Source organism: Saccostrea echinata, unplaced genomic scaffold (genome assembly GCF_033153115.1).
Source record: "Saccostrea echinata isolate AGI-Se365-2 ecotype Australia unplaced genomic scaffold, CSIRO_AGI_Sech_v1 ptg000004l, whole genome shotgun sequence".
Classification (NCBI taxonomy): domain Eukaryota; kingdom Metazoa; phylum Mollusca; class Bivalvia; order Ostreida; family Ostreidae; genus Saccostrea; species Saccostrea echinata.
Genome location: NW_026889753.1, coordinates 5310825 through 5337533, shown reverse-complemented (window position 1 = coordinate 5337533; position 26709 = coordinate 5310825). Strand labels below are relative to the sequence as shown.

At 33.2% G+C, this 26709-nt stretch overlaps 2 protein-coding genes across 2 annotated transcripts; one reads left to right on the top strand and one right to left on the bottom strand.

The window, feature by feature from the left end:
• The first annotated feature begins 7416 nt into the window (after window positions 1-7416).
• On the top strand, window positions 7417-12884 carry LOC133179065 (polyprenol reductase-like). Its single transcript, XM_061313775.1, has 5 exons — window positions 7417-7607; window positions 7829-7974; window positions 10266-10466; window positions 11252-11371; window positions 11862-12884. The coding sequence occupies exons 1-5, from the start codon at window positions 7432-7434 to the stop codon at window positions 12161-12163; spliced, it is 945 nt and encodes a 314-aa protein (XP_061169759.1). The 5' UTR covers window positions 7417-7431; the 3' UTR covers window positions 12164-12884.
• A 3144-nt stretch (window positions 12885-16028) lies between these two features.
• On the bottom strand, window positions 16029-26692 carry LOC133179064 (V-type proton ATPase catalytic subunit A). Its single transcript, XM_061313774.1, has 15 exons — window positions 26630-26692; window positions 23246-23339; window positions 22061-22189; window positions 21488-21577; window positions 21093-21217; window positions 20544-20681; window positions 20141-20292; window positions 19430-19592; window positions 19146-19254; window positions 18770-19007; window positions 18299-18506; window positions 17877-17936; window positions 17667-17761; window positions 17265-17436; window positions 16029-16861 (listed from the first exon to the last, which is right to left on the bottom strand). Exons 1-15 carry the CDS (start codon window positions 26630-26632, stop codon window positions 16769-16771), a joined length of 1869 nt encoding a protein of 622 aa, XP_061169758.1. The 5' UTR covers window positions 26633-26692; the 3' UTR covers window positions 16029-16768.
• Between the last annotated feature and the right edge of the window lie 17 nt (window positions 26693-26709).

Genomic DNA, 26709 nt, shown 5'->3' with positions numbered 1-26709 from the left:
GCTTGATTGAGACTGGTCTCCCGTGGAGAAAGAAAGCAAAAAAAACGTAAACTTCATTTCCAAAACGTGAAAAACACCTATTTCGTGGTGATGATGGTGGGGTTCACGTTTTCTAAGGGGGTTTAAAGTCATTGTTTATTTACTTCTGTATATACTTTTAATAAATCTGCAAATTCCAGGGAGGGGACCCCGACCCCCCCCCCCCCCCCTCGATCCGCGCTTGTTATATGAATATTTTCGGTATTTGCTTGAGAAATTTCCGGTAATACAATGCATCTCAGGTGAGGAAGAGGGGGAGGAGTCGCAATAACACCTTATTTATATTTCCATCTGCTCCTTGTGTATCAAGTACATAGAAAACAAACACCAACTTCAATTAATCTAATCTGGTGTATTACAGATTTCTTTTTACTTGTCACTCAATGCATTTACCTCATACATTATGTACGTAGTGTTGATGACCCCCTTTCTTATTTTTAAGATTATTTTCCCAATACATTGTGTGAATACAAAAACAAATACCTCCTTTTTCCATGCTATATGAAAAAAATTCTATAGATACGGATACAGTACAACTAATGATCATTCTCACATAACATTTTTGTGATATAAATGGATAATAAATCTGACCTCATATCTTTTGATTGTATGTGGCGAATATATTCTAGATAAACATACATCGTACTACCATTATACATTCAGATTCGTCACTGCCTTTTATAAAAGAATCGTCCTACGATTTTCCAAGACCTTGATATAAAATAAGAGACCCATGGGCCACAACGCTCACCTGAGTCAATATGGCCCTGCTGTTTTTCATCAGCAGATTTATTCTAACATATCTTCCTATGTAAAACATTAATCCCTATTGTGACCCCACCCGACCCCAGGTGTCATGATTTTTATAGATGTAGCGCTAGCTCCACTCTACCCCTCGGGGTCATGATTTAAACAAACTTGAATTTACACTACCTCAAGATACTTCTATATCAATGTGACTAAACATGGCTTTGTTGTTCCTGGAAAAAAAAGGTTTTTAGAATTTTTTCCTGTACATTCACATGCTAAACTCTTGTGGCCCATCCTACCCCTAGGGGGTCATGGTTTGATTGATTGATTGATTGATTAGGGTTTAACGCCGAGTCGGCAATATTTCGGCGGAAAATTAATGTTATATGACCGGTTATCATGATTTGAACAATTTTGAATCTACAATACCTGAGGATGTTTCCATATCAATCTGAAGAAATATGGCTTTGCTGTTCTTGTGAAGAAGATTAAGATTTTTCGATATATATATCCTATGTAAAACTTTGATCCCCCATTGTGACCCCACCCTACCCTGGAGGTCATGATTTAAACAAACGTACATCTACACTACCTGATGATGCTTCCATATTAATATGACTAATCATGACATTGCTGTTCTTAAGAAGAAGATTTTTGAAGACTTTTTCCTTAATATTTTTTATGTAAAACCTTAATCCGCCGTTTTGATCCGTTTTGATCTATCTATTACAAAGCGAAAATTATAGACAGGGTTCTTTTCTGTAGCATAAAAACTAGAGAAAGGGGCAGGACGGACCTTAAAATGCAGTATAATAAAAGGTCCGCCTTTTGTATTTTAGATATCATACTATTACAAGGCGAAAATTTTGAACAGGGTTAATTTTCGTAGCATAAAAACTAGAGAAAGAGGCAGGGCGGACCTTAAAACGCAGTATAATAAAAAGTCCGCTCTCTATATTTCAGATATCGTACTATTAGAAAGCAAAATTTTTGGACAGGATTTATTTCCGTAATATAATAAACTAGAGAAAGAGGCAGGGCGGACCTTAAAACGCAGTATAATAAAAGGTCCTCCCTCTGTATTTCAGATATCTTACTATTACAGGGCGAAAGATAATTTCCGTAGCATAAAAAACAGAGAAAGAGGCAGGGCGGACCTTAAAACGCACTATAATAAAAGGTCCGCCCTCCGTATTTCAGATATCTTACTTTAACAAGGCGAAAACTTTGAACAGGGTTTATTTTTGTAGCATAAAAACTAGAGAAAGTTGCAGGGCGGACCTTAAAACGAAGTATAATAAAAGGTCCGCCTTTTGTATTTCAGATATACTATTATAAGGCGAAAATTTTGAACAGGGTTTATTTTCGTAGCATTAAAACTAGAGAAAGAGGCAGGGCGGACTTTAAAACACAGTATAATAAAAGGTCCGCCTTTTGTATTTCAGATATCATACTATTACAAGGCGAAAATTTTGAACAGGGTTTATTTTCGTAGCAAAAAACTTAGAGAAAGAGGCAGGGCGGACCTTAAAACACAGCATAATAAAAGGTCCTCCCTCTATATTTCAGATATCTTACTATTACAAGGCGAAAATTTTGAACAGGGTTTATTTTCGTCGCATAGAAAATAGAGAAAGAGGCAGGACGGACCTTAAAACGCAGTATAATAAAAGATCCGCCCTCTGTATTTCAGATATCTTACTATTACAGGGCGAAAGTTAATTTTCTTAGAATAAAAACTAGAGAAAGAGGCAGGGCGGACCTTAAAACGCAGTATAATAAAAGGTCCGCCCTCCGTATTTCAGATATCTTACTTTTACAAGGCGAAAACTTTGAACAGGGTTAATTTTTTAGCATAAAAACTGGAGAAAGAGGAAGGGCGGACCTTAAAACGCACTATAATAAAAGGTCCGCCCTCCGTATTTCAGATATCTTACTTTTACAAGGCGAAAACTTTGAACAGGGTTTGTTTTTGTAGCATAAAAACTAGAGAAAGTTGCAGGGCGGACCTTAAAACGAAGCATAATAAAAGGTCCGCCTTTTGTATTTCAGATATCATACTATTACAAGGCGAAAATTTTGAACAGGGTTTATTTTCGTAGCATTAAAACTAGAGAAAGAGGCAGGGCGGACTTTAAAACACAGTATAATAAAAGGTCCGCCTTTTGTATTTCAGATATCATACTATTACAAGGCGAACATTTTGAACAGGGTTAATTTTTTAGCATAAAAACTGGAGAAAGAGGCAGGGCGGACCTTAAAACGCACTATAATAAAAGGTCCGCCCTCCGTATTTCAGATATCTTACTTTTACAAGGCGAAAACTTTGAACAGGGTTTGTTTTTGTAGCATAAAAACTAGAGAAAGTTGCAGGGCGGACCTTAAAACGAAGTATAATAAAAGGTCCGCCTTTTGTATTTCAGATATCATACTATTACAAGGCGAAAATTTTGAACAGGGTTTATTTTCGTAGCATTAAAACTAGAGAAAGAGGCAGGGCGGACTTTAAAACACAGTATAATAAAAGGTCCGCCTTTTGTATTTCAGATATCATACTATTACAAGGCGAACATTTTGAACAGGGTTTATTTTCGTAGCAAAAAAACTAGAGAAAGAGGAAGGGCGGACCTTAAAACGCACTATAATAAAAGGTCCGCCCTCCGTATTTCAGATATCTTATACTTTTACAAGGCGAAAACTTTGAACAGGGTTAATTTTTTAGCATAAAAACTGGAGAAAGAGGCAGGGCGGACCTTAAAAAGCAGTATAATAAAATGTCCGCCTTTTGTATTTCAGATATCATACTATTACAAGGCGAAAATTTTGAACAGGGTTTATTTTCGTAGAATAAAAACTAGAGAAAGAGGCAGGGCGGACCTTAAAACGCAGTATAATCAAAGGTCCGCCCTCTATATTTCAGATATCGTACTATAAGAAAGCAAAATTTTTGGACAGGATTTATTTCTGTATCATAAAAACAAGTCAAAATGGCAGGGCGGACCTTAAAACGCAGCATAATAAAAAGTCCACCCTCTATATTTCAGATGTCTTACTGTTAGAAAGCAAACATTTTGGACAGGATTTATTTCTGTATCATAAAAATTAGAGTCAAAATGGCAGGGCGGACCTTTAAACGCAGTATAATAAAAGGTCCGCCTTTTGTATTTCAGATATCACACTATTACAAGGCGAAAATTTTGAACAGGGTTTATTTTCGTAGCATAGAAACTAGAGAAAGGGGCAGGTCGGACTTTAAAACGCAGTATAATAAAAGATCCGCCCTCTGTATTTCATATATCTTACTATTACAGGGCGAAAGTTAATTTTCGTAGCATAAAAACTAGAGAAAGAGGCAGGGCGGACCTTAAAACGCAGGATAATAAAAGGTCCGCCCTCCTTTTTTCAGACATCTTACTATTATTACTATTACACATAAATAAAAAAAGAAATAGCCGCTAAAAGTCGTAGAAAATCTAATTTAAACCAAACTCAAGATCAAAATAAATATAAAAAAAAATATTAATAAAAGAACACGACTTGGTGGTGTTTTATGAATTTTTATATTAGTCACGATTTCAAGAGACACTTTCCTTTTTAATTTACATGTCAAGTTGCTCTGTAAAACCCCCCTGTAAATAGTATGGGTGGATAAGATTCTCCCTAGTAAGAGATGGAAAAGGAGAAAATTCTGTACTGAAGCGTATTTCCTATGGTGCATAATTAAGCCGGGGTTGTTTCTTCCAAGCTCGCTGCATGTCATTTCCGGAATTTTGCATTGCATTTCCGACATTTTTTGTTTTCATTTTTAACATTTTTTTAATTTTCATTTCTGACATTCATTTTTTTTTACGTTTCCGGAATTTTTAAGGCCCCTTTCTGACAATTTATGTTAACCAAGCAGGTGGAATTGGAATTTTAACAGGATATTAATATTTAATATAACATTTATGTCAAATCCCATTTTTCCGATTAAAAACATTACAATACATGCAACACTAAGTCTAGTAAAAATACAAAGTCTAGTAATAAAATGCAATAAATAATTTCAATAATAAAACATGCAATTTTTGATCACCACATTTTAATGCCCATTGAATTATATGTGTTTGAAAGCACCGAAAAACAGAATCCCCTCAACTATGATTACTTTATTCCCTCAAACATAGTTTCTGTATGTCATAAATTCTATCTTGAAGTAACCTTTCTGATCTCAAATTCAATCTGATTATCTTGATATGAAAAGATGAACAAAAATTAAAAACACTTACATGTGTCCGAGGACAAAATCATCATAAGATTCTTTTAAATATAAGCAGAACTTATTACATGTATGTGGAAATCAATTAATTATTCTTGATTTATTCTTTAATTTTTTTTATAAGGGAAATTTCAATTCTGTTTTCATTGCCGGAAAAGTACTTTATGAGAAATGTCAGAGATGAAAACTTTAAAATGTCAGAAAAGAAAACTACAAAATATAGGAAATGTAATGAACAATATTTAAAAAAATTCCGGAAATAAAATCCTATGCTAGGCTCATTTTCCAAAAGGGGGAGGGGTCTTTAAACCCAAGCTCGTTTTTCCGGAAAAAAATATTAATGCAGGAGGAAAGTGTACAACACCGGTATTTTTAAAACTATTTGACATGTATCGACATAATTTTGCTATACCCCACCCACCAAAAATACAACAAGACCAGTTAAAATCTTTTCTTTTTTTTTTGGGGGGGGGGGGGGGGATGGTTGGTGTTTTATTGTTTGAAATGTTCAATTCGATTGACTTCGGTTTGATTTTGCCAATTAATGCACATCTTCCTTAACCAGTATTAACCCCGGGGTAATATCAAATAGAATGATATAATCGTTAGTTTTTTAATTGGATAAGAAACGATGGTTATAAAACACGGGGGATATGCAACTTCAAGTTTCGTCAAGTGAGAAAATAGGCCTACCCTCAATGCACTGACATGTTGTTTTAACAACAACGGGGTATAGGCTAGTACACCGTAACACAAGTCCCTGTCACAGTGACCCTCCAATTATTTTATAGTTAGCTACAATATGATTCGTAAGAATTATGCATAATTCTTATTAATAATATAACGAAATATCTTTTGAAAGATATGAAAATTCGTTTTGGGAAGTGGAAGTCGAACGTTGTTAGGAAAGAGACTGTAATGAAATGATCATTGTTGGACTTACGAACACTGTATACTTAACAATGTGCCAGTGAAGGTAAACGTATTATATATATGTATTTTTTTCATTTTGCAATGATAATATTGATATCACTTAAACTATAAAAGATACAAGTCGTACATGATTTTCCCATAAGGTAACTCGATCAACAGATCTTTTGCATTTTTATATTTTTTTGATTTGTGCACTACCTGGGAGGTATGTACATGCACTAAGATAAGGAGCTAACAGTTAATCCTTACATCAAATTTTGAATAATTTTTTGATAGATAATTTGAGGTTATGTACTGAAATATTTGATAGCATTAGAAATATAATTAATTAAAATTGACTAACGAAATCAGCAACAAGCGAGATATCGCAAGACTTGATCCTGTTAGTATATATATATATATATATATATATATATATATATATATATATATATATATATATATATATATATATATATATATATATATATATATATATATACACACAATGTACATTTACGTCCCTGGAACTCCATTTTGCTAGGAGGGACACTATTATAACAACTATACGTTAAATAATTTAAAAATATAAATTAAGCAAATTAATTTTTAAAGGAGAAAAATCTGCATATAAAACCGAGGGCGGACCTTTAAACGAGGCGGACCAAATATTATGCGACACCGGTCGACAGGGGATGCTTACTCCTCCATGGCACCTGATCCCACGTCTGTTTTCAGAGGTTCTTGCTAGCTCTGCTCACTAATTGTATTGTTTAAATGGAGTTATTTCGAGCCTGATCAATGTTCGTCTTCAAATAATTAAAGATGTCTTTAATTATTTGAATGTATGTCAATTTGGCGCTCCATATTTAAGCAAAGCATAGTCTCAACAGGTATATAGGCCTAGAACGTATACCAAAATTTATTCTCTTTAGAGAAGTGGATGTAGGCGAAAGCCTGTCCACTTCTCTCAACGCAAAATGTAACTCAGATTAATTTTGGGCTTCTCCCACTAAATTGAAAAATTGAAGGGAGGCATTCAGGACAGACGATATACGTTCCTCAATAATATATATTTTTTTCTTCTAAGATTTCGTCATTGAAGTATTGCTACTTTAACATGTTTACTCGAAAAAAAATTGAGGTACCTTACCAGGCATTTGTGCAAGGTACCAGAGGATGTTGTTTCCTATAAAATCCTTTTGGAAAAAACTTAATTTTACCAATATCACATTTTTTAGTGTTTCATTTTTTTTTTTTAAAGACAATTAGAAATCAGTTTAGAAATCAAAAGGTAATTAAAATTTTGAAAATATTTTCCATACAATACGAAGATATACAAAACAGATATTGGAGGAACGTATCGTCTGACCTTAACCTAGATCTAGGAAAGCTTGAACCTTTGTTATGGGGCGCTTTGACTGGGACTGTTTTCGTAGGAGGGCGTATTGAGAATGTTGTAGAATAATAGGATGGTGTATCTTTGTTACATTTGGATAATTTTGGCGTTTGCAACTGTCTTAGGATTCATAGTCACAACAGAGAAGAGATTACAAACAAAGTTTATTAACAATTTGTTCATTTTTGGAAAGTTTCGATACACAAAGGAGTACAACCTAACATCAAATTTTCTACAAGTCCCTAAAAGGTACAGGCATGGCAAAAGTAATGGAAAGTGAAAGTAGTAAAAGTAAAATGACACAAAAAAAAATCATAACACTCATTTTTTTATGCCTGTATATGTAATTGTTTATTATACATTTATTATAATTGTCAGTTCAACAGGTCACAGGTTAATCTTGTATAACATTATATATTAAAAAACAAAATAGATTTTATGTGGGATTTAAATTCATTTTTATTTTGCAGATGGTTCTACCACTTTTATCTTTTGGGGCTCATTGTTCACACACCTTTTATTGCTGTCATGGTGTACTCGGTCTGTTTGGCAAAGGAGTTTCCCAAACCGTTATCTTTAATTCTGAGTTACATTAGGAGTCCAGCATTACAAGAAGGTATAATGGGTTTATTAGTTAGAATAATCTAACTGTGTCTCGGGACAAGCCCTCACCACAGTTAGAATACGTCCCATATACTTGCAATGTAGCAAATCGGAGTGGATCCACTCCGAAATGATTTTGATTAATACAAAAGGAGTTGCACTGAAAATAACTACAAAATTAATCATAACAAACCTTTCTGAGATGGTATATGTTAAACCGGGTCCATAGGACAATATCATTTTAACGATAGAACATTCTATCTATGGGTTTATAATCTCAGTTGTTTTATGTTTACAGTATTTTTGTATAATATTAAAGCATTCCAGTTTGTAAAATTACATAGTATTAAACTTAGAAAAAATAGAAACTGCAATGATTTTTACAACATTAACCATGAGTAAGCACTGTTGGTGGAGCACCTGCCTAGATTTCAAGGGATATAGCTTTGAAATACATACAATCTGTGACATTTTCTTCATTCTTGTAACATTTGGTGCCTTAACCATATCCTGGAAAATTCAGGGTCAAGGCAGTTTAAGAGGAAGGAATCTATCATGAAGGCAGATACATTTAGAAACCAGAGAGCTTGCTCAGCTGAAATATTACCTGTGTCTATATATAATGGAGGGGAAGGGGTGAATCCTGGTGGGGCTTGTGTCTGTAATGGTTTGGGTCGTGGATATCGGCCTGGGTAGCTCAGTTGGTAGAGCACCTGTCTATTGATGCAGGGGTCCCGGGTTCAATTCCTGTTCCAGCCATACATTTCTCCTTTCCTGTTACAGAATTGGTGCCGTTGACCACCACTGGACTTGCAGGTGAAAGTCCTGCCAGGGGCTAATAAGAACTTGGGTTGTGTCTTTGAGGGCGAAGACAATTTAAGGAGGGAGGAATGTAATGGTTTGGGCCATGGATATCGACCTGGGTAGCTCAGTCGGTGGAGCACCTGACTAGTGATGCAGGGGTCCAGGGTTTGATTCCCGGTCCAGCCATACATTTCTCCTTTCCTGTTGCATGCCATTTTCTCTATATCCTGTATAGATGCATTGATGAATTTTGAAAACTAGTAAAAAAAAAATCGCTAATGAAATCCAAGAAAAATCTGCAGGGCTCGAAATAATTGATAGCCCACTAGTCTACAGTCAGTAAATTTTGGATCTGGGCTAGTGCTGGTTAACTAGACAAGTTCTAATTAGCCCTTTCATAATCATGATAACTGTGGTACTGCTCTTTTGCAGGGCAAATTAATCAAGTTTGGCAAAGTTTTGTTGGCAGATAACAGTTTTTGAAACTTACTGCAAAATTAGCCAGACATGCAGGGCTGACTGCAAGTAAAAGTTGTCAGCCCTGCCAAAGATCTACTCGCCCGAGAAAATAATTGTCTTTTATAAATTTGTTTTTAACGATTATGTGACTGGAACCAGGTCACCACAACTTCACACCAGAATCTATATAGACTGATGAATTCTTCCTCTTGGCTTGTTACACTTTGCTATCAATTCTATAAGTTGATATGAAAGAGATTTATCAAATATATGATTTTAATTATTGAAAATTTTAACAGGTCCAGCCGGGCAACAATACATGCAAATTTGTTCGCCCGCTGCAAAATTTGTGCGTCTCGGGCCATCGGGCGCACGGTTAATTCAAACACTGCAGATAACTAGATGATGTTTATTTTAAAAACAATTGATGCATCATATTTCACTAAACTATATTAATTTTCCCTGAAAAAGAGCTGTACTGCATTATCATGAATCAGTCTATTGGATACAAACTATTCCTTGTTTTATTAGATTGTACTAAATAATAACCCAATGTAAATTCAATATCACTGTAATTTTCTAAGAGCAAATAAATTGTCTTGATCATAATATTTAACAAAGTATATCTAGAGATCTAGTGTGATTTTTAAGGCATTGATTTAAAGGCCAGTCTTTTTCATATTTACTAGCCTAGTGGGAAAGTAAAAGTTATCAGTTGACCAGTAAAAATTAAAGTTAAATAGTCCAAAGTGACAAGTGAAAAAATACAATCAAACCTGGTTATCTCGAACTCGATGGGACCTGAAAAACAGATACCGGGTAGATTTCACAGGATTCAAGATACATATCCAGGGTAAAATACTTAAGGAAAAAGTGATTGGAACTTTCAGATCACCTAGACATATCCATGATATTCAATATCAGTGTTCGAGATACCCAAGTTCAACCTTATTTATTTAGAGCCCTGATCTAAGACAAAAACTTGTAAATATAAATAAAATATATATATATATATTTTCATTATATCCACAATTTTTGCAGAGTTACTTCCCCCTGCTCCAATAATTGTTGTCTTGTTGATGGGAGAGGTACAGATGTTTAGAAGACTATTGGAATGTGTCTACATCAACAGTTATTCTCCTGGAACAATGAGTGTTATCATCTACCTTACTGGAATCTCCTTCTACTGTCTTCAAGGACTCAATATTGTGTCAGTCATGCAGGAGAAATCACTCACATTCAGTTAGTATATCTATTAATATCTACATTGTGTATTCACCTACCATACATCTCATAAAGTATTCAGAATTAAGTATGTTAAGAGCAGCGACTGTCTCTCAGACTGAGCCAAGTTACAAGCCTTAGGGTTTAAAGAATAATTATATTGCATGAGTTTGAAATTACATGTCAAGTAAATAGGCAACAGATTGCAGTTCAAGTTTGGCAATGGATGAAAACACTTTTGTTAATACATACGCCATACCCAAAAAGAGGTAGTACATATATGTCATAAGTCTGTGAATCTCTATACCCTTAAAACCTTATTTCTTCATTTGATTTTAAAATTTTAAGCATTAAAAAAATTGAAAGTTAAGGTCTACAAAAATTTGTGAATGCCCTAGAGTAATCATTCCACCGTCTGTCCATCTTGACTTATTTTCCTAATAATGTCCTTCTTACAATCTTCTATTGTTTGAATTTGGGTTTTTTTTTTAAGTAGTTAGTATATTAAGACATGTTCAGACCAAAAAAGTTTCTCAAACACCTGTGCATTCGGTCTGACACTGCTGAATTGATCAATTTTATTTGGTTAAACCATTCAAATTCCCGGCCCCATGCAGCCTGATTCTTATGTTTTAAGTATCCCTCAGACAGGGCCTTTGCTGACCATTCATTTTCTAGTTGTATTTATATACAAAGATATTTTGTGTATATACCATGTATAATTACGAAGTCATCCTAGCTGAATACATTATATATCCCTGGATATATCCTTACATATGACCACATCTTGTTCATTTTTACAGGTGAGCTATGGATGGATCTTCACTGGTATCATTATCTCTTAGTAGTTGTGTTCATCTTCAGCAGTTACAAACAGCATGTCCTGAACAACATTTTAGCTAACCTAAGATGCAATCAAAAAGGTTAGTTTATTAACATTAAAGCTAATGAAGTCAAAGAAAAACTGGGACAATGCTTTATTATACATATTAAAAATGTATAATGTATGATATGGTTAAGATATTGTGATAGGTTTTAAGTACTGATATTTAAGATTTTTACTTGCCATATTGAATTTATAACATTTTTAGAGTAATTTCAACAAATATAAAATAAACACAAGCATTGTTATTCATTTCATTTGAAATAATATTGAGGGCTGGGTAAGTTAACTTTGGATTTTAATAGTGAAAAGTAAAATCTTCATAGATCCGTTCTATTTGAATACATCAAAATTTTACATAAATTATAACAAGTTAAGTTCAGTAATGGGAACTTACCAAACTTTTATATATCAATATAAAGTGTGAGAACCTTATATTACGATACATTTCCTCCCAGCTCTAGTTCAAAGCATCACTTTTTTTTATTCAATGTACATGTATTTAAATATCAGATTCCCCTCAATTTTAGGTAAAGTAGTAACAGACAAGCACCTGCTACCAGAGGGGGATTTATTCAAACACCTTTCTTGTCCTCATTTCCTGATGGAGATCCTTATCTACAGTGTATACACGGCCATGTTCTGGTGGAGACACTCTGTATGCAATGCTATATGGCTTTTTGTTTTTGTGAATCAAACTTTATCTGCTTACTTTTCTCATCGGTGGTATCAACAGACATTCCCTGACTATCCAAAGGAGAGAGCCCCTGTTATTCCATTTCTTTATTTTGATAGATGGATCAGCTCTCCACCTCAAAAGAAACTCTCATAATCATATACAGTATTTTCATTTTTTTTTTTTTATACTAGAGATGAAATATTTACAGTGTGCCTTGAAAATGCAAGAATTTTTTTCAGATACTTTATTGCTCAAGTTCTTTGCATGATTTACATGTACATGTAGATAAGGAAAAAAAAATTACACAGTAATAATTCTTTTTGGGATTGATGTGCTCTTTTGCGAGGGGATACTTTTCTTTTCAATGCCCTTGTTACAACAAGCACTCTGGAAAATGTGTCCTCTGCTTTTCACTGATGGGGTGAAAGTTTAAGGATTACAGACTGTAAAATTCCGACTTCTAAAATTTTCTCCCAACAGAGCTTGTTCATCCCCCTCTCCACTCATTTCATCAAGTTCCATCATTCAATTCACAGTCCTCATTTGTACTTTGATGCATAATACATTTGATAAAAAATGATCCAGTTTCATAGAAGTTTTACAGAAATCCCTTTAATTATACATGTATAAAGGAGAATGGCAATTTTGACAAACACAAAAATGACTCATAAATGCAAGGAAGATCTACTTCCTGTTTCTTGGACTTCAGTGTAGGTCAAATGATGCCATGGTGTAAAGATTGTGTTTGCCGGGGTGTTAGTTATTCTTCTAATGGAAAGCATCACCTACGAATGATAAATCCACAACTTTGGGTCTACTGCAATAATTGTCTATATGTATTTATGTATATAAGAAATAAAAAGTGAAGAATCGATCTGCATATTTATTTTATTTTCTTGATTAACATGTAGAGATGTTTAAATAAAGATTAATAATGTATTGTGAACAATGTATACAATAACTGGAGCTACAGAACAAGTTTCAATTTATACAGGGCTATCACATCAGTTGTATATATGCTAAAAACAAGATTCATATAGTACCCTCAATCAAAGTACTGAAATTACTGAAAGCCGGGCTTTAATATGTTCGAGTGTATTGTCTAATCCTAAATTAGTACATATTTGAAAATCTTTATTTCTGACCATTGATATTTAACAGGTAGAGTTTGTATGATTATGATTAACAATAACCCATCTAATAATAATTAAAATTTACGGTCCAGAACCCAACATTAAGACCCCAGGATAGGACTTGGTGATATTTTTAATGAAAATACATTTATACCTTTCTAAACATTAAGCTCACAATGGTTATGCATGGTAACAGTGCACTTTGAGTGGTTTTGCTGATTCATACAGGCACATATGTAGTATCGGAGGAGCTAGGGGTGTCACCATTTTTCAAACATAAACTTTTACAATGGACAATGTACATTGAAAGGTTGATTGACTCTTCACAATCAAATTTAAATTGGAACTTTCATCTCCTTCTTCGTAATATAAACCAGGTATTTATCACGAGCGACGAACAGATTTACTAAAAGCAAAATGGATAGTCTAATTTTAATTAGATTGTACCCATCATTTTCTTGTAGCATATTAAAAGTACGGTAATTTGGTAATGAATTAATGAAATTCGAAATGTGAAAGTAAGTTGTAGTCCACCCCTATTCCTTCTCCAACGGAATAGGATTTTCAGGTTTGGACAATTCTCCTTTTTTCTGATAATGATACTACATGCCTGTATTAATCAGAAAAGAAATATTCTTTATTTTTGGTCCTCTAGGAAACCAGCTGCACGAAAATTATAATTATCTAATCTTTATGACATGACTATGAGTCTAGTTCTAGTTCCAGGTTCGGCCATAATGGTCATTGCCTGAGAAAATCATGATGTATTCAGGTCTGTATGGCTCGTACATAGATGGCTCTTCATTCTGAACAGGAAGTTTTGAAGCAAAGACTAACCAACTTTTTCTGAAAAATTATAATGTGTTGTACTTAGATAAAGACTTATGAACATTTTTATATGTTGTTTTCTTTTAATTATATATTAACATAAACGATTTTTATTTCCCAGCACCCTTGAGAGCTTGCGTGTGTTTTAAGACCTTTTTTTTTTGGAATGCGCGCGCACGCTCAATATACTGTAAAGCACTTTGGGAGCACATTCGAGATGAATCCAAGGTGAGAAGTCTCGAACAAAATTTTTACATTCAAAACATACCATTGACTTTTCACCAAAAATTTGATCTGAATTTGTAAGCATAAAAATTTTCGACGCTAAATTGATTGTTAAATGGGTATAAATAATTTATATATTATTCATAAACATATTCAAATGAAATTTCTATCTTAAAGTTTACATTTTTATTTATTTATATTCCATGCTTCACAGAATATAAATCTTTATCCCAGTCATTTAAATTAATACTATTAAATTAAAATATTAACCAAATGGAATCGCATTGTTTATTTCATATTATGAAAGAAAACAAATAGTTTTGAACTTCATTTACATCACCTTTACACAAGATCTTAGTCGCTCGCGTGGCGCAGTGGTAAGAGCGTCTGCTCTAGAGTCGCGAAGTAAGGAGTTAATCCTTACGTCGCGGGTTCGAATCCCACTGTGGGACGTGGAGACCGGTCCTTCCGTTGAGACCGTATAAACCGAGGTCCCGTGTCGCAATAGGTGCTTGCACGAAAAAGATCCCTCACTGCTCAATGGCCGTAAGTGCCGAGTATAGGACAAAATTTGGAGCTCTCCACCGGCAAATGGTAGTGTCTCGATATGAGTGAAAAAATTCTCGAGAGGGACGTCAAACAACATACAAACAAACAAACACAAGATCTTAACCATCATAAGGATTTTTGTTCGAAATTATTTATTAGAAAGGAGAAAGTTATTTTAATTGCATTCAGGGTTATCGAAGTAATACCGTATTTTCAAACCCTTTTCTTTAAACGCATTCAAATTTTAACTTTTTTATTTGAGTAGTAATATATTGAAAACATTACAGCATTACCAGTATTACAACTGTAAGATTAATCTTCATGAATATTTACATACATACATCATTAGGCTAAAAAAAATTTGTTTGTTTCCGGTTATACCCGACTGACCTACTACACATTTTTTTTTTTTTTAATTCTACCAATAACATATGGCTAGTGAGGAGAATATATAAGTCATTTGTTTTATTTAATGTCACTAATTTAAACATTTAAGGTCACTTATTTTAACTTTTAAGAAAACAATTATTTTTTTTTACAAAAAATGTTTGTCTGTCAATTGCCAAACTTTTTTCAATAAGAATGTTGAACCATATGGTTTGCTGATTTTTCTTTAGATATATTTGAATTAGAATTTAATTTTTTTTAAAATTATATTCATATTGGTTTAATAATTTATGTAATTCATAGTTAAAGAAATGCACATATTTTTAGAGATATTCTTTAAGTTTCAAACAAACAGTACTTTTATCGCCGACTAGATACACCAGATACACCATGTACAATTGTCAGGCGACCTAATTCAGGCATAACGCACATTAATTAATTCTTTAAACTCCAATTTACTTATCTATTTATTTGCTGAAAGACAAAACAGAGAATATAACCACTCACATAACATCGACGAAAACGATATGAAATATATAGCAACCTGTCGAAAAGCCCGCGCTTATTGAAAATAGTTCGCGTACAATATGCATTCAGTAGTGTATGTGCACAAATTGTTATATCACGATTACCCTAATAAAGTAATTATCTAATTCCTCTTTCAATTTAATTCTCAAACAAAAATATTGATCAATTAACAATTCCGTAGATTGAGATGTAAAAAATATTTGTTTAAGTATCGTCTTTCAATGTGACTATTTTGTTTATCGGAAGCGTCTGCTTTGACGCTGTTAGGCTTTTTGTTTACTTTTCTGAACATGTGCTATTTATAGTAAGGCAGTCGATCACGATGCCTACAGCCAGGACTTTGCTTTCAGCAAAGCCCGGCTAAAAATCATATTTCATCCAAAATATCCATATCATCACAAAAATTATATACAAATTTAGAAATTACGACTGTATTAAATAATTGTTGACCAAATATAAAGACTCAACCTTGATTATCAATAGTTTGTTCAGCTGATGCAAAAAATGTAACGAAAATATGAAACAAGCTTCAACTGAGCTGCATTTAAAGAAATGTTTGTTCATTGTCAAAGCTCCAATCTAGGAATTAAAATCTACAACTTCACACAGCACTATCTCATATACACAAGTATTACATATGGAATGATTTGTCTAGAAAATAAATGTTTTCATCACCAAAAATATTGTCCTTAAACAACACTCGTTACACTGTAAATTTTATAACTTGCTTCACTGTAGATTTCATAAGGTAATCAAATGCCCAACATTAAGTTATGTGTCAACAGTTTGGCTTTACCCAGCAGTAGTACAATGTGATGTACTTTACACAGTGAAAGCTGCTATTAAAAACTTTGAGACAATGGATTTGATGCTATCTGGATTCATGGATCCCTTGTTTTTAAAAGTTATACAGATCAGGGACTATAACTTATAATTTACATGTACATGTGCAGGTCCTGATGAAATTGGCTGCTGTCATGGAAGCAAAAAAAAATTCAAATTCAATTTGACTAGAATACCGATTCCTGCAACTTTTTATCTACAATTCCACATAAACAATAGTGTCTTTATTTTCTAGTAATTGGAATAATTTAATCTACACCATTAATTAGTCCTCCAGATTTCGGAATGCTGTCTGCATTTCTTCATGCAAGTCATCATAATCCTGCTTTATCTTCCTCTCGCCATCTTTAACTGGATCCTAAATTAAAAATGAATTGCAAAATCAGAGGAGCAAGTTTTATTTTATATGAAAAGTTTCACTTTTCTTAATGTTACTTTTTGACTACAGAAAGTAGACATAGGTTGTATTATCACTATACACTAGCTATCAAATATGCCTATTGGAGCTTTTCCACAAAATATTTTTGATGTAAAATTTTTAAAATGATGGTTGAAAGTAGCAAGATTTTTTAAATGTGAAAATTACAAAATAAAGTGTACTCATGCAAACTTCAAGCTAATTTTTAAAACTGAAATTCAAACGAATCTCATGTTAAATTCTTACCACTGAACTTCATGAAATAGACACATCTAGATAAAAATGTATAAAACAATTGCTATCATGCATTTTGCACATGGATACAAAATCACCCTCTCTGTACCTTGAATTTCATGCTGCTGAGTTTATAGATGATGTCGTTCATTTGATCTCTGATAATGGCCCAGGTAATTTTATTCTCACTTTGTGCTGTACTCTCCACTGAATGCCTGGCCATGTCGTAGAATGCAATGATGTTCTTCAACATACCCACAGTCTTATAGAAGGGGCAGAATCTGCAACAAACATTAAGTCATATACATGTGACAAGTTTCAGACCCAAATACTATACAGGAGCCTTGATGATACTGGAATTTAGGTAAAAATATGGTATAATACTAAAAAAAAAACTGTAATAAAATTGTACAAATATTGAATATCTGTGAATTTGAAGTTTAAGCTTACATCTGTGCTCACGGATACTGTGTCATGGAAAATTTCAAACAGCAAGTGCTAGACTGATTACCTATCATAAGGGGTGTATCCATTCTGTTGTAAGAAATCATCCTTGATTAATTTAGCCACCTCCAGTGTTATCTTATCTGCCTCCGCAAGCGAACCCTGTAAAAAAGCTTCTGGCTGAACTAATGTAACGTTTGTATATTTCTTTTTTCATTGTAGTTTGAATACTATTTCTATAAAATATCATTACTCAAATGAACTATAGAACACGGACCTTGCCGACCAACTGTACGATTTCAGACAGATCTTCCTCTTCCTGCAGAATTTCTTTGCACTACAAAAGATGGTGTCCATATTACAAGCTCAAGTTTACATGTATGAAAATATACAGAACAATATTCACACTTGATCAGAATATACCTAGAAAACATAAAGCAAAATTAAAACTTGATCAGACTTTCAACTTGAGAAAAAAGCACAATTATAATGAATATTCAGTCTACACCAACCTTTCAACTTCAACTTATTCGAACAAAATTAAAACTTTTCTATCTGAATTTCAATTCAAATTTCAAATGGAAGTCTGGACCAAAAAAACAATTTTAATGTTTAGCTGTATTCATATTGGAGACGAACCCTCCTTAACCTTATAAGCATATTAGATGATGGGATTTTTTCACTAGACTAAGTACAAACCTTTGTTCTGAGGGGAGTGAAGTCGGGGAAGTTTTTGTCGTAGAATTCTTCTAGAGCCCATGTGTACTTGCTGTAGGAGATGAGCCAGTTAATGGCAGGGAAGTGTTTTCTCTGGGCCAACTTCTTCTCCAGACCCCAGAACACCTGTACAATACCCAGGGTTGCCGAAGTCACAGGGTCAGAGAAGTCACCACCAGGGGGAGATACACTGAAATACATACAAAGAGTGCCATAAATACTTGTACACACTCAAAACATTTTTTTTTGCATGACACACTATATATGGTGCATGTACCTTTAATCTTGAAGATATATAGTTATCTTAATCTCCAAATTGCCTATAATTCTGAATAATGAAGAAGTAACACTGACACACCAAGCAAAGACTTTTATGTAGAAATAAATCACAAGCAAATTTTATTCAATGAGAAATAAAGATGTTCTATTAAATTTATTTCTTAAACTACTCACGCCCCCACAATGCTGACACTGCCCTCTCTTTCAGGATTTCCAATACATTTGACACGACCAGCACGTTCGTAGAAGGAAGCTAAGCGAGCTCCAAGGTAGGCTGGGTAACCTGAATCAGCAGGCATTTCAGCCAGACGACCAGAGATTTCTCTCAAGGCCTCGGCCCATCGAGATGTGGAGTCAGCCATCATAGACACGTTATAACCCATATCACGGAAATACTCAGACAGTGTAATACCTTAGTGAAAAATAAGCAAACTTTAAGTAAATTAATGCTACAGCAAACTGAGGCCAAAATATCTACAGTTTTTGTTAGCCATGCACAGTATAAGATTTTGGACTGATAATCCACGAAATGCCATCTTTGATAATATACCAGTGTAAATGGAGGCCTCTCTAGCAGCTACAGGCATGTTAGAGGTGTTGGCTACTAATGATGTCCTCTTCATGATACTCTCAGGTTTACCATCCACTTCCATAGTCAGCTAAATGGACAGATACACATACATGTATGTATACTATAAAACATGCTAAGAATGAAATCTTTATGGGAAAATGGAAATGAAGTTGGATTCTCATAGAATGAATGCAAGTAATAAATTATGTTATGAAACATCCTTTTAGGTTGTAATAATTTAGGCTTCATGACCTTAATCATACCTCTGGGAAATCTCTCAATACTTCAGACATTTCATTTCCTCGTTCACCACAACCAACATAAATAATGACATCACTGTTGGAGAACTTGGACAAGGATTGTGAGATCACAGTTTTACCACACCCAAAAGCCCCAGGGATAGCGGTGGTTCCACCCTGCACACAGCTAAAAAGGAGAAAGCAAAAATGATTACTTTCAAAATTACAATCCTTCACAACAATGTCAGAAAGTAGATTTTCTCTGAAATCATGATTCTTGATTTTAAAAAAATCCAACTTCAGAAGTCATTTTACTTAATAGTTAAAAAAAATTAAACATTCTAATTTCCCTTATAGCAAATATTAAAAGGTACTGTAGATTCCTTATTTTTCACGAGTACTTATTATTGCGAAATAGCTCATGAACGTCAAATTGCGAGAACAATAATTTGAAAGTGGATTGTTGATAAGAGATTTTACAGGAATTTCAGCACTTAAAAAATATAAGCAAGTAATTTTTTTTCCCGAGTAGTGCTTCTTGTGAAATTATGCGATAATTAATTACTCGTATATATTTTGGAATCTACAGTACTCTAGGGGGCTTACACAGGTGTTGCCTTCCAATCAATATACACTTACAAATAAAATGCTACTTACTGGAGAAAAGTCCAAAATCAGAACTGTTAATATATCTTAGGTAGAAATAGTTGATGAAAAGAAATGAAGGTAGCTTACGGAAACAGAGCATCAAGCACCCTCTGTCCTGTCAGCAGGGGGTGGTTTCCAGCAAGTTTCTCTGTCACTGGTCGTAACTGACGGACAGGCCACACTTGTAACATGGTAAACTTGGACTTCTCTCCATCAAACTCTGTCTCCAACACAACATCCTAAATATACATCAGTAGAAATATAATATTAGTGAAAAGTACATGAAAATAGTGATTTATAGTTAATACATGTATTCTACCTGCCCATAAACAAGTTTCAATATATGATGCAACAACTGTATTATCTCCCTTACCATGTATAGTGCAACATTGCTTTCAGCTTTCATTTTTATTTATCAGCAAGGTATGGTGATGTAAAAATCTGTTTTGCAAGTTTAAAAATTCAGTGAAGGAAAATCATGCATACTCACATTGACATCATATTCACCAGGGTCTGCAATCCAGGTAACGGTCCCTCTAGCTTTAGGGGGGAGCATGATTTTGTGTTTAACCAGAATGTTCTCATACACCATTCCATATACATCGCCTCCTGTCACATGACTCCCAACCTGTAAGTATACATCAATTTATAAACTCTCTGTCTTGTTAAAAATGTATCAAATGTATAGTGTAATGTTACAATGCTTTACGGGTCATTTGATATGTACTGTTTATTCATAAATATCGTGCATATCCTGCATTCATTGTGGACCAACACATTTACATGTAGCTAGGACTTGTGTTTATGTCAGAATAAATCATTTCAATATACTCCTATGATACAAACTGTCCTTGCACAATTAATTACCCTAATGGGGAACTCTTCCTAATGAAAATGTGCAATTATGAAAAGTGTCTATGTACCGGTACATGGGGAAAAAATATTTTGCTTCCAAAAGCTACATCTCTGATGAACAGACTATACAGCTTTGCTGGGATTTATTTTCCTCTAATGTTAAATTAAGATTTTCATGTCTTACCCTGATGCTGCCATATGGTTCAAACTCCCATTTTTTCTGTCTGTCAAGAGCTGGAGTGTTAATACCTTTTGGAATGTAGATACTCTGTGTCAATTTGTTGATCTCTTCTAGGGGACGCTGAATACCTGAAATTACAACTTGGCACTTAAATCAAAATAATTCAAGCTTAAATGAAAAAGATTAATCAATTAATACATTGTCAACATTTACAAATAAAAATTACTAGCCAAAAAATAACCATCCTTTCACTATTCAGATATGTGCATGTATATGATAAATTAAAATCAATGTAATTTTTTTTCAATGTTCTTGAAATTCAATTGCCTATTTTGATGAGTGACTTCATAAACTTGATGTTTTGTCTGATACTAGGTTCAGTAGTAACTGGTACTTACCATCAAAGATGGAACCCATAATACCAGGACCAAGTTCTACAGACAGAGGTTTGCCTGTTCTTAGTACCGGGTCACCTACCGTAACACCAGCTGGGTACAGTCAAAGAAAATCAATCAAATACCTGTACCTCTATTTTTTTATGTTCATGCATGTATTATTATAATAATTCTAGAATTTATTTTGTTAAAGGCAGAACCACTGAGTATCATTGCAATTTTTCTTTAAAAAAAAAAATGGTTTAATGTTGCTACAAATATTTATCACATGTTCACTCCTTTATATACTGTAGTTGATAGCTGTCATATGATGCAGTTTTCTTATCAGTTTTTCTTATCAACATTTGTGACATCACAATGGGTTTTTATAAGAAAGTGATGAAGTCAAATAAAGTGGACTCATATATCAAAACAGCTCTTGAGCAATTATACGATTTTTTTGTGACTATATATGTTGAGACCACAGAAGATATTTATAATGCATAAATCTTATAAATATCATAGGTAAATTTTTATTATGTAAGGACAATAACTTTAAATCTGATCTCAGAATGTTTTGTTTTGATGAAAAGATACATGTATCCTCGTATACTTGAATGGTAGCCATGTCCCCCTCCAATCGAATGATCTCTCCTACTAGCTCAGAATGTCCTACACGTACTAACTCGTACATAGCAGCTCCAGCCATCTGCTGTGCTGTAACCACTGAAAAAGACATCAAAAGTCACAAAAATGTCAAAAATTATTAACTAAATGAAATATACTACATGTATCTAGTAAAGCATTAATCTTTTAAAAAATTTTATAATGTATTTCCTTGTACTTTAATTATTAAAACTTTTCTCCCCAGTGTTTTTCCCTTGCCTAAATTAATAGATGTACTTTTTGCATATATATTTATTATGTTTTGCTTTTAAGTACTGGTAATAAGTTCTTCAGCTGAATGACATTTCTGATAAAATATTGGCTGAGATAAATCAATGCATCTTTGATTCCACAACAGCTATAATAGTGAGAAGGTATTATGCAGGCACAAAGTTCCTACTCATAAGAGATTTCACTTTTACTGCATTCTCAAGGACAAAACTTGTAACTTAACCTGCAGGTATGTATGCTGTGATTTTTCCTTAAAATGAGAGAAACTCTTTTTTACCTGAGTGTGTGACATTAACTCTGCTTTTTCAATAAACATGATAAATCAGTACAATCTAGCTATCATGCTTACTAACAAACAATGTAGATGCCTTGCATGTCCTAGCCTACTGAATGTGCACTTCAAAGATGTTTATGTGAAATCAATGCCCTGCACATTTTAATTTGACAGAATCTTAGTAATAAGCTCTATTTTATAGAAATGACAAGCTAATCATAATTGTAAATCTTATGGCTAAAACAATTAAAAAGAAATGCCTTTTTTCTTCAACTTGGGGCATGAAAGTACATTTGAAAACTTGCAAATAGTAAACCATGGATTTGGATTTTGCATTTCTTGAAAGACTATAAATTTTATTTGACAAAAAGACTAAAGGCTATTGATCTTGTCTACTTCCAAAACTAATCCTTACTTAAGAAGTACATGTAAATATACTTTTCTAAAGCGAGAAATTAAAATAAACAAAAAACTATTTACTAAATGTTAACAATTGAAAATCTTGCACTGTACACACCGCCTGTAATGGGTTTACCATAACCTCTAAGCTGAATTCATCAGGACTGGACACAGAGTAACACTGACCCAATCTCTAGCTGTCAGGTACTTACCAGGACCAGACACTGCGAACACGTAACCAAATTTGGACTCATTTTCAGTGTCCTGGATCTTTGGCAATTTCCGTGCTCTTTCTAATCCTCCTGCCTGAGAATAAAAATAATAAATGCTGAAGTACATACCACATTAAATTGACAAGTAAACCTTGCTAAAATCCAAATCTTACCAAGTGATAATCAAACAAATTTCAGTATAAAAATATCATTTTTTTTAATGTTTGCAATAAGTTCACATGATTAGAAGGAATGTTTAAACCCCAACCCCCCTCTTGAAGACATCACAGACAAGTATCAAATTAAATAGGTTAAAAATCAACCCAGACCGACTGGTTAAAGAAAATTCAAGATTCTCTTTAAAAATCTTTATTTAAACCTGTAATGTATTTACTATAAGTAAAATTTATTAAATTTATTTATCATGAAAGTTACTATCTAATAATGATACTAAAATAAGGAGGGGGGGGGGGGTATCCTCCAACACAAATATGCTTACAGTTGTCTATAAATATCAAATTGTCGAGAAGTTAAATATCATTTTGTGTCAAATTAAAACCTTGATCAAGTACATTGCTTAATCCAATTTGAAAAAAAAAAAAACAAAACACTCATTACAAGCTATAAACTAAAGAATTTTCAAAAACTATATTCATTTGCTAAATTCAATTTTTAAAAATATATATTCATTAGAAGCTAAAGACTTTAGAATTTCCCCAAACAAATCTGCTGGTTCATTTTGGAACCAAAGTGTCCCTTTATCAATGTGACTTTGCAAAGTCAGAGAAGACAACTGCCACAAAGGTCTGAAATACCTGTGTGGTTAAGAACTGATGATAGAGCAATACCAAAAGATCAAATATTTATATACACATATCTAGGTCAGGAGAAAACTTTAGAGGACATTAGTTTATCATATTTGGGTGTTCGAAATATTTACACATATCAGAATTGCAATCAGAATAATGATTTCAAACATTACTTTGATTTTCTTAGATACAATTCAGCTTTTATTCTTACATAAACATGAATTATTTGTAATTGTCTAGTTCACAAATGCACTACCAAAAAATGTACCTGCATGTTTTCATAAGCTTAGTAAAATAACATTTGCAACAGTATAATAAATGTTTATAAGGAAAGCATCTCTAAAAATATTTTGTATTTGTATTTTCTTTTTAATTATTTATTTTTTATCATTATCTGGGGGTGGGGGTGCAGCCTACAGAAATATAAAAAAAAAACTTGTATATATGTTAACTGTGAAATAAAAAGAAAAGTTCTTTGCTTTAAACTAATTTGGCAATTTAAAGCATAAGCATCCAGCTCTTTGTAAGTCCTGATCAAGGCTAAAATGTCAAAAATAAATAAACTAACTATTTTTTTCCCAAATCTGATGTAAATTAATTTACCATTTGTACATTAATTTAAAACCATCAAAAAAATAAGTAGTCAATATGCTTTGGGATTTTGTTATCTTTTAGTCAAGTTTTCTAATTGCAAGATTAGATTTTATCAATTAAAATATATGTTTTCTTTCAGTGTTTGGAAGACGCACACATTTTATAATGGGCAAACAAATATGCATGTATCTACCCCCTGCTGGATGTGTTAAAATGTTCAATAATTAAAATCCATGTATTTGATTTCAACTAAAAGTATCTGTAGCAAAGTGTAACAAGCCAAGAGGAAGAATTCCTCAGTCTATAGATTTGGGATCAAAGTTATGGTGACCTGGTTTCAGTCAATTATCTTTAAAAAACAAACCAATCAAAGACAATTATTTTCTCGGGCTAGTAGATCCTCTGCAGGGCTGACAACTTTTACAAGCAGTCAGCCCTGCATGTCTGGCTAATTTTACGGTGAGTTTCAAACACTGTTTCTTTATATATTTTTATTCCCCCACTCAATACAGTTGAATTTCGTTATCTGGAACACTGATATCTTGAATACCATGGACATGTCAAAGTGATTTGGAAGTTCCAATTAACCCATATATTCTTTAACTATTTTACACTTACATTACAATACATGTAACAAGTACCCCCACCCCACCCCCACCTCCTTGCAATGCCCCAAATCTCTTCAGGTGAATATTTGACCTTTTGGACAATACATTCTATTTCCACTATGGAAGAGTTATACTTCTTAGTGCGCTCTTCTGTGAAAAAGTCAGAAAAAGTACAAATCTCGCAGGATTTCTGGGACAAATGTAACATAAACATGTAAACAATATGTTGGATGTCGATGAACAAACCCTAAGAAAATGCAAATGAAATATTTTATTGTTGTGGACTTTATATGCATCAAGAGTAGGAATGACAACGATATCAATTTATATCTATTGTTGCTCGTATGTATCTATTTATCGTATGGTACATCTAAATACAATACACATGTCATATTTTTTATTTATGGATGATAAATTAAGGGTTCTCGCTCTCTTACATATGTCTTTTAGTTCTTCTATTCTTTAAATGGAACGACAAATACATTTAACATTTAAAATTGGATTGAGATTGGCATGTTTTGAATTATCCGCAACACCATGCTGTCCCAGTCAAACGACCAAAAGCGTCTCTAATTTTGAATAGTTCACTATTGGAAATAGAACGTATTGCTGAATTCCTTAAATAACATCTGTTACATCTGTTACACTTATAAGATATTTTTTTTAAATATATAAATTATTTTACAGTATAATTATACAATTGAACTTTGTTATCTCAAACACAGATATCTCGAATACCATGGATATGTCAAAGTGATTGGGAAGTCCTAACCACATATTTCTTAATAAGTATTTTTCCCTCGATATCTCAAACCCTCAGATATCTTGAAGTTTTTTCGTCCCATTGAGTTCGAGATAAAGAGGTTTGACTGTAGTTATGTATTTGTTGCAGGCCACTAGTTGAGCTATTTATAACTTACAGTAGTCTAGTCATGTGCTTCTTAAAAAACGGTCCCATTGAGTTCGAGAAAAAGAGGTTTGACTGTAGTTATGTATTTGTTGCAGGCCACTAGTTGAGCTATTTATAACTTACAGTAGTCTAGTCATGTGCTTCTTTAAAAAACGTGAGAGTAAGTTTTGTTTAAAAAAGAAAAAAAGAAAATTTACGGAAACTCTTTGCATCTAACGTTTTATTTAGTTAACATTGTTATATAATTGTTGCATATGTTAGACTCATTTTATCTTCTAAGTGAAGTTTTTGACATTTAGTAGACCGATCGATTCTCAATTTATTTTGACGATGCCAAAGTAGAAATATTTTTGAAATAAGACATTGAAAAGAATCAGTTTAAAATTTTCTTAATGAAATGAAATATAAATGCCATTAGAAAAATGTATTTAGCAGGTAAATAATTGTGTAGATAGGCACTTACCATTGTGGAAGTTTGTCAGTAAATTATCATGTGATTTTATACACTTCCGGTTGTACTTGATTCCATTCAATTTCTCCCCA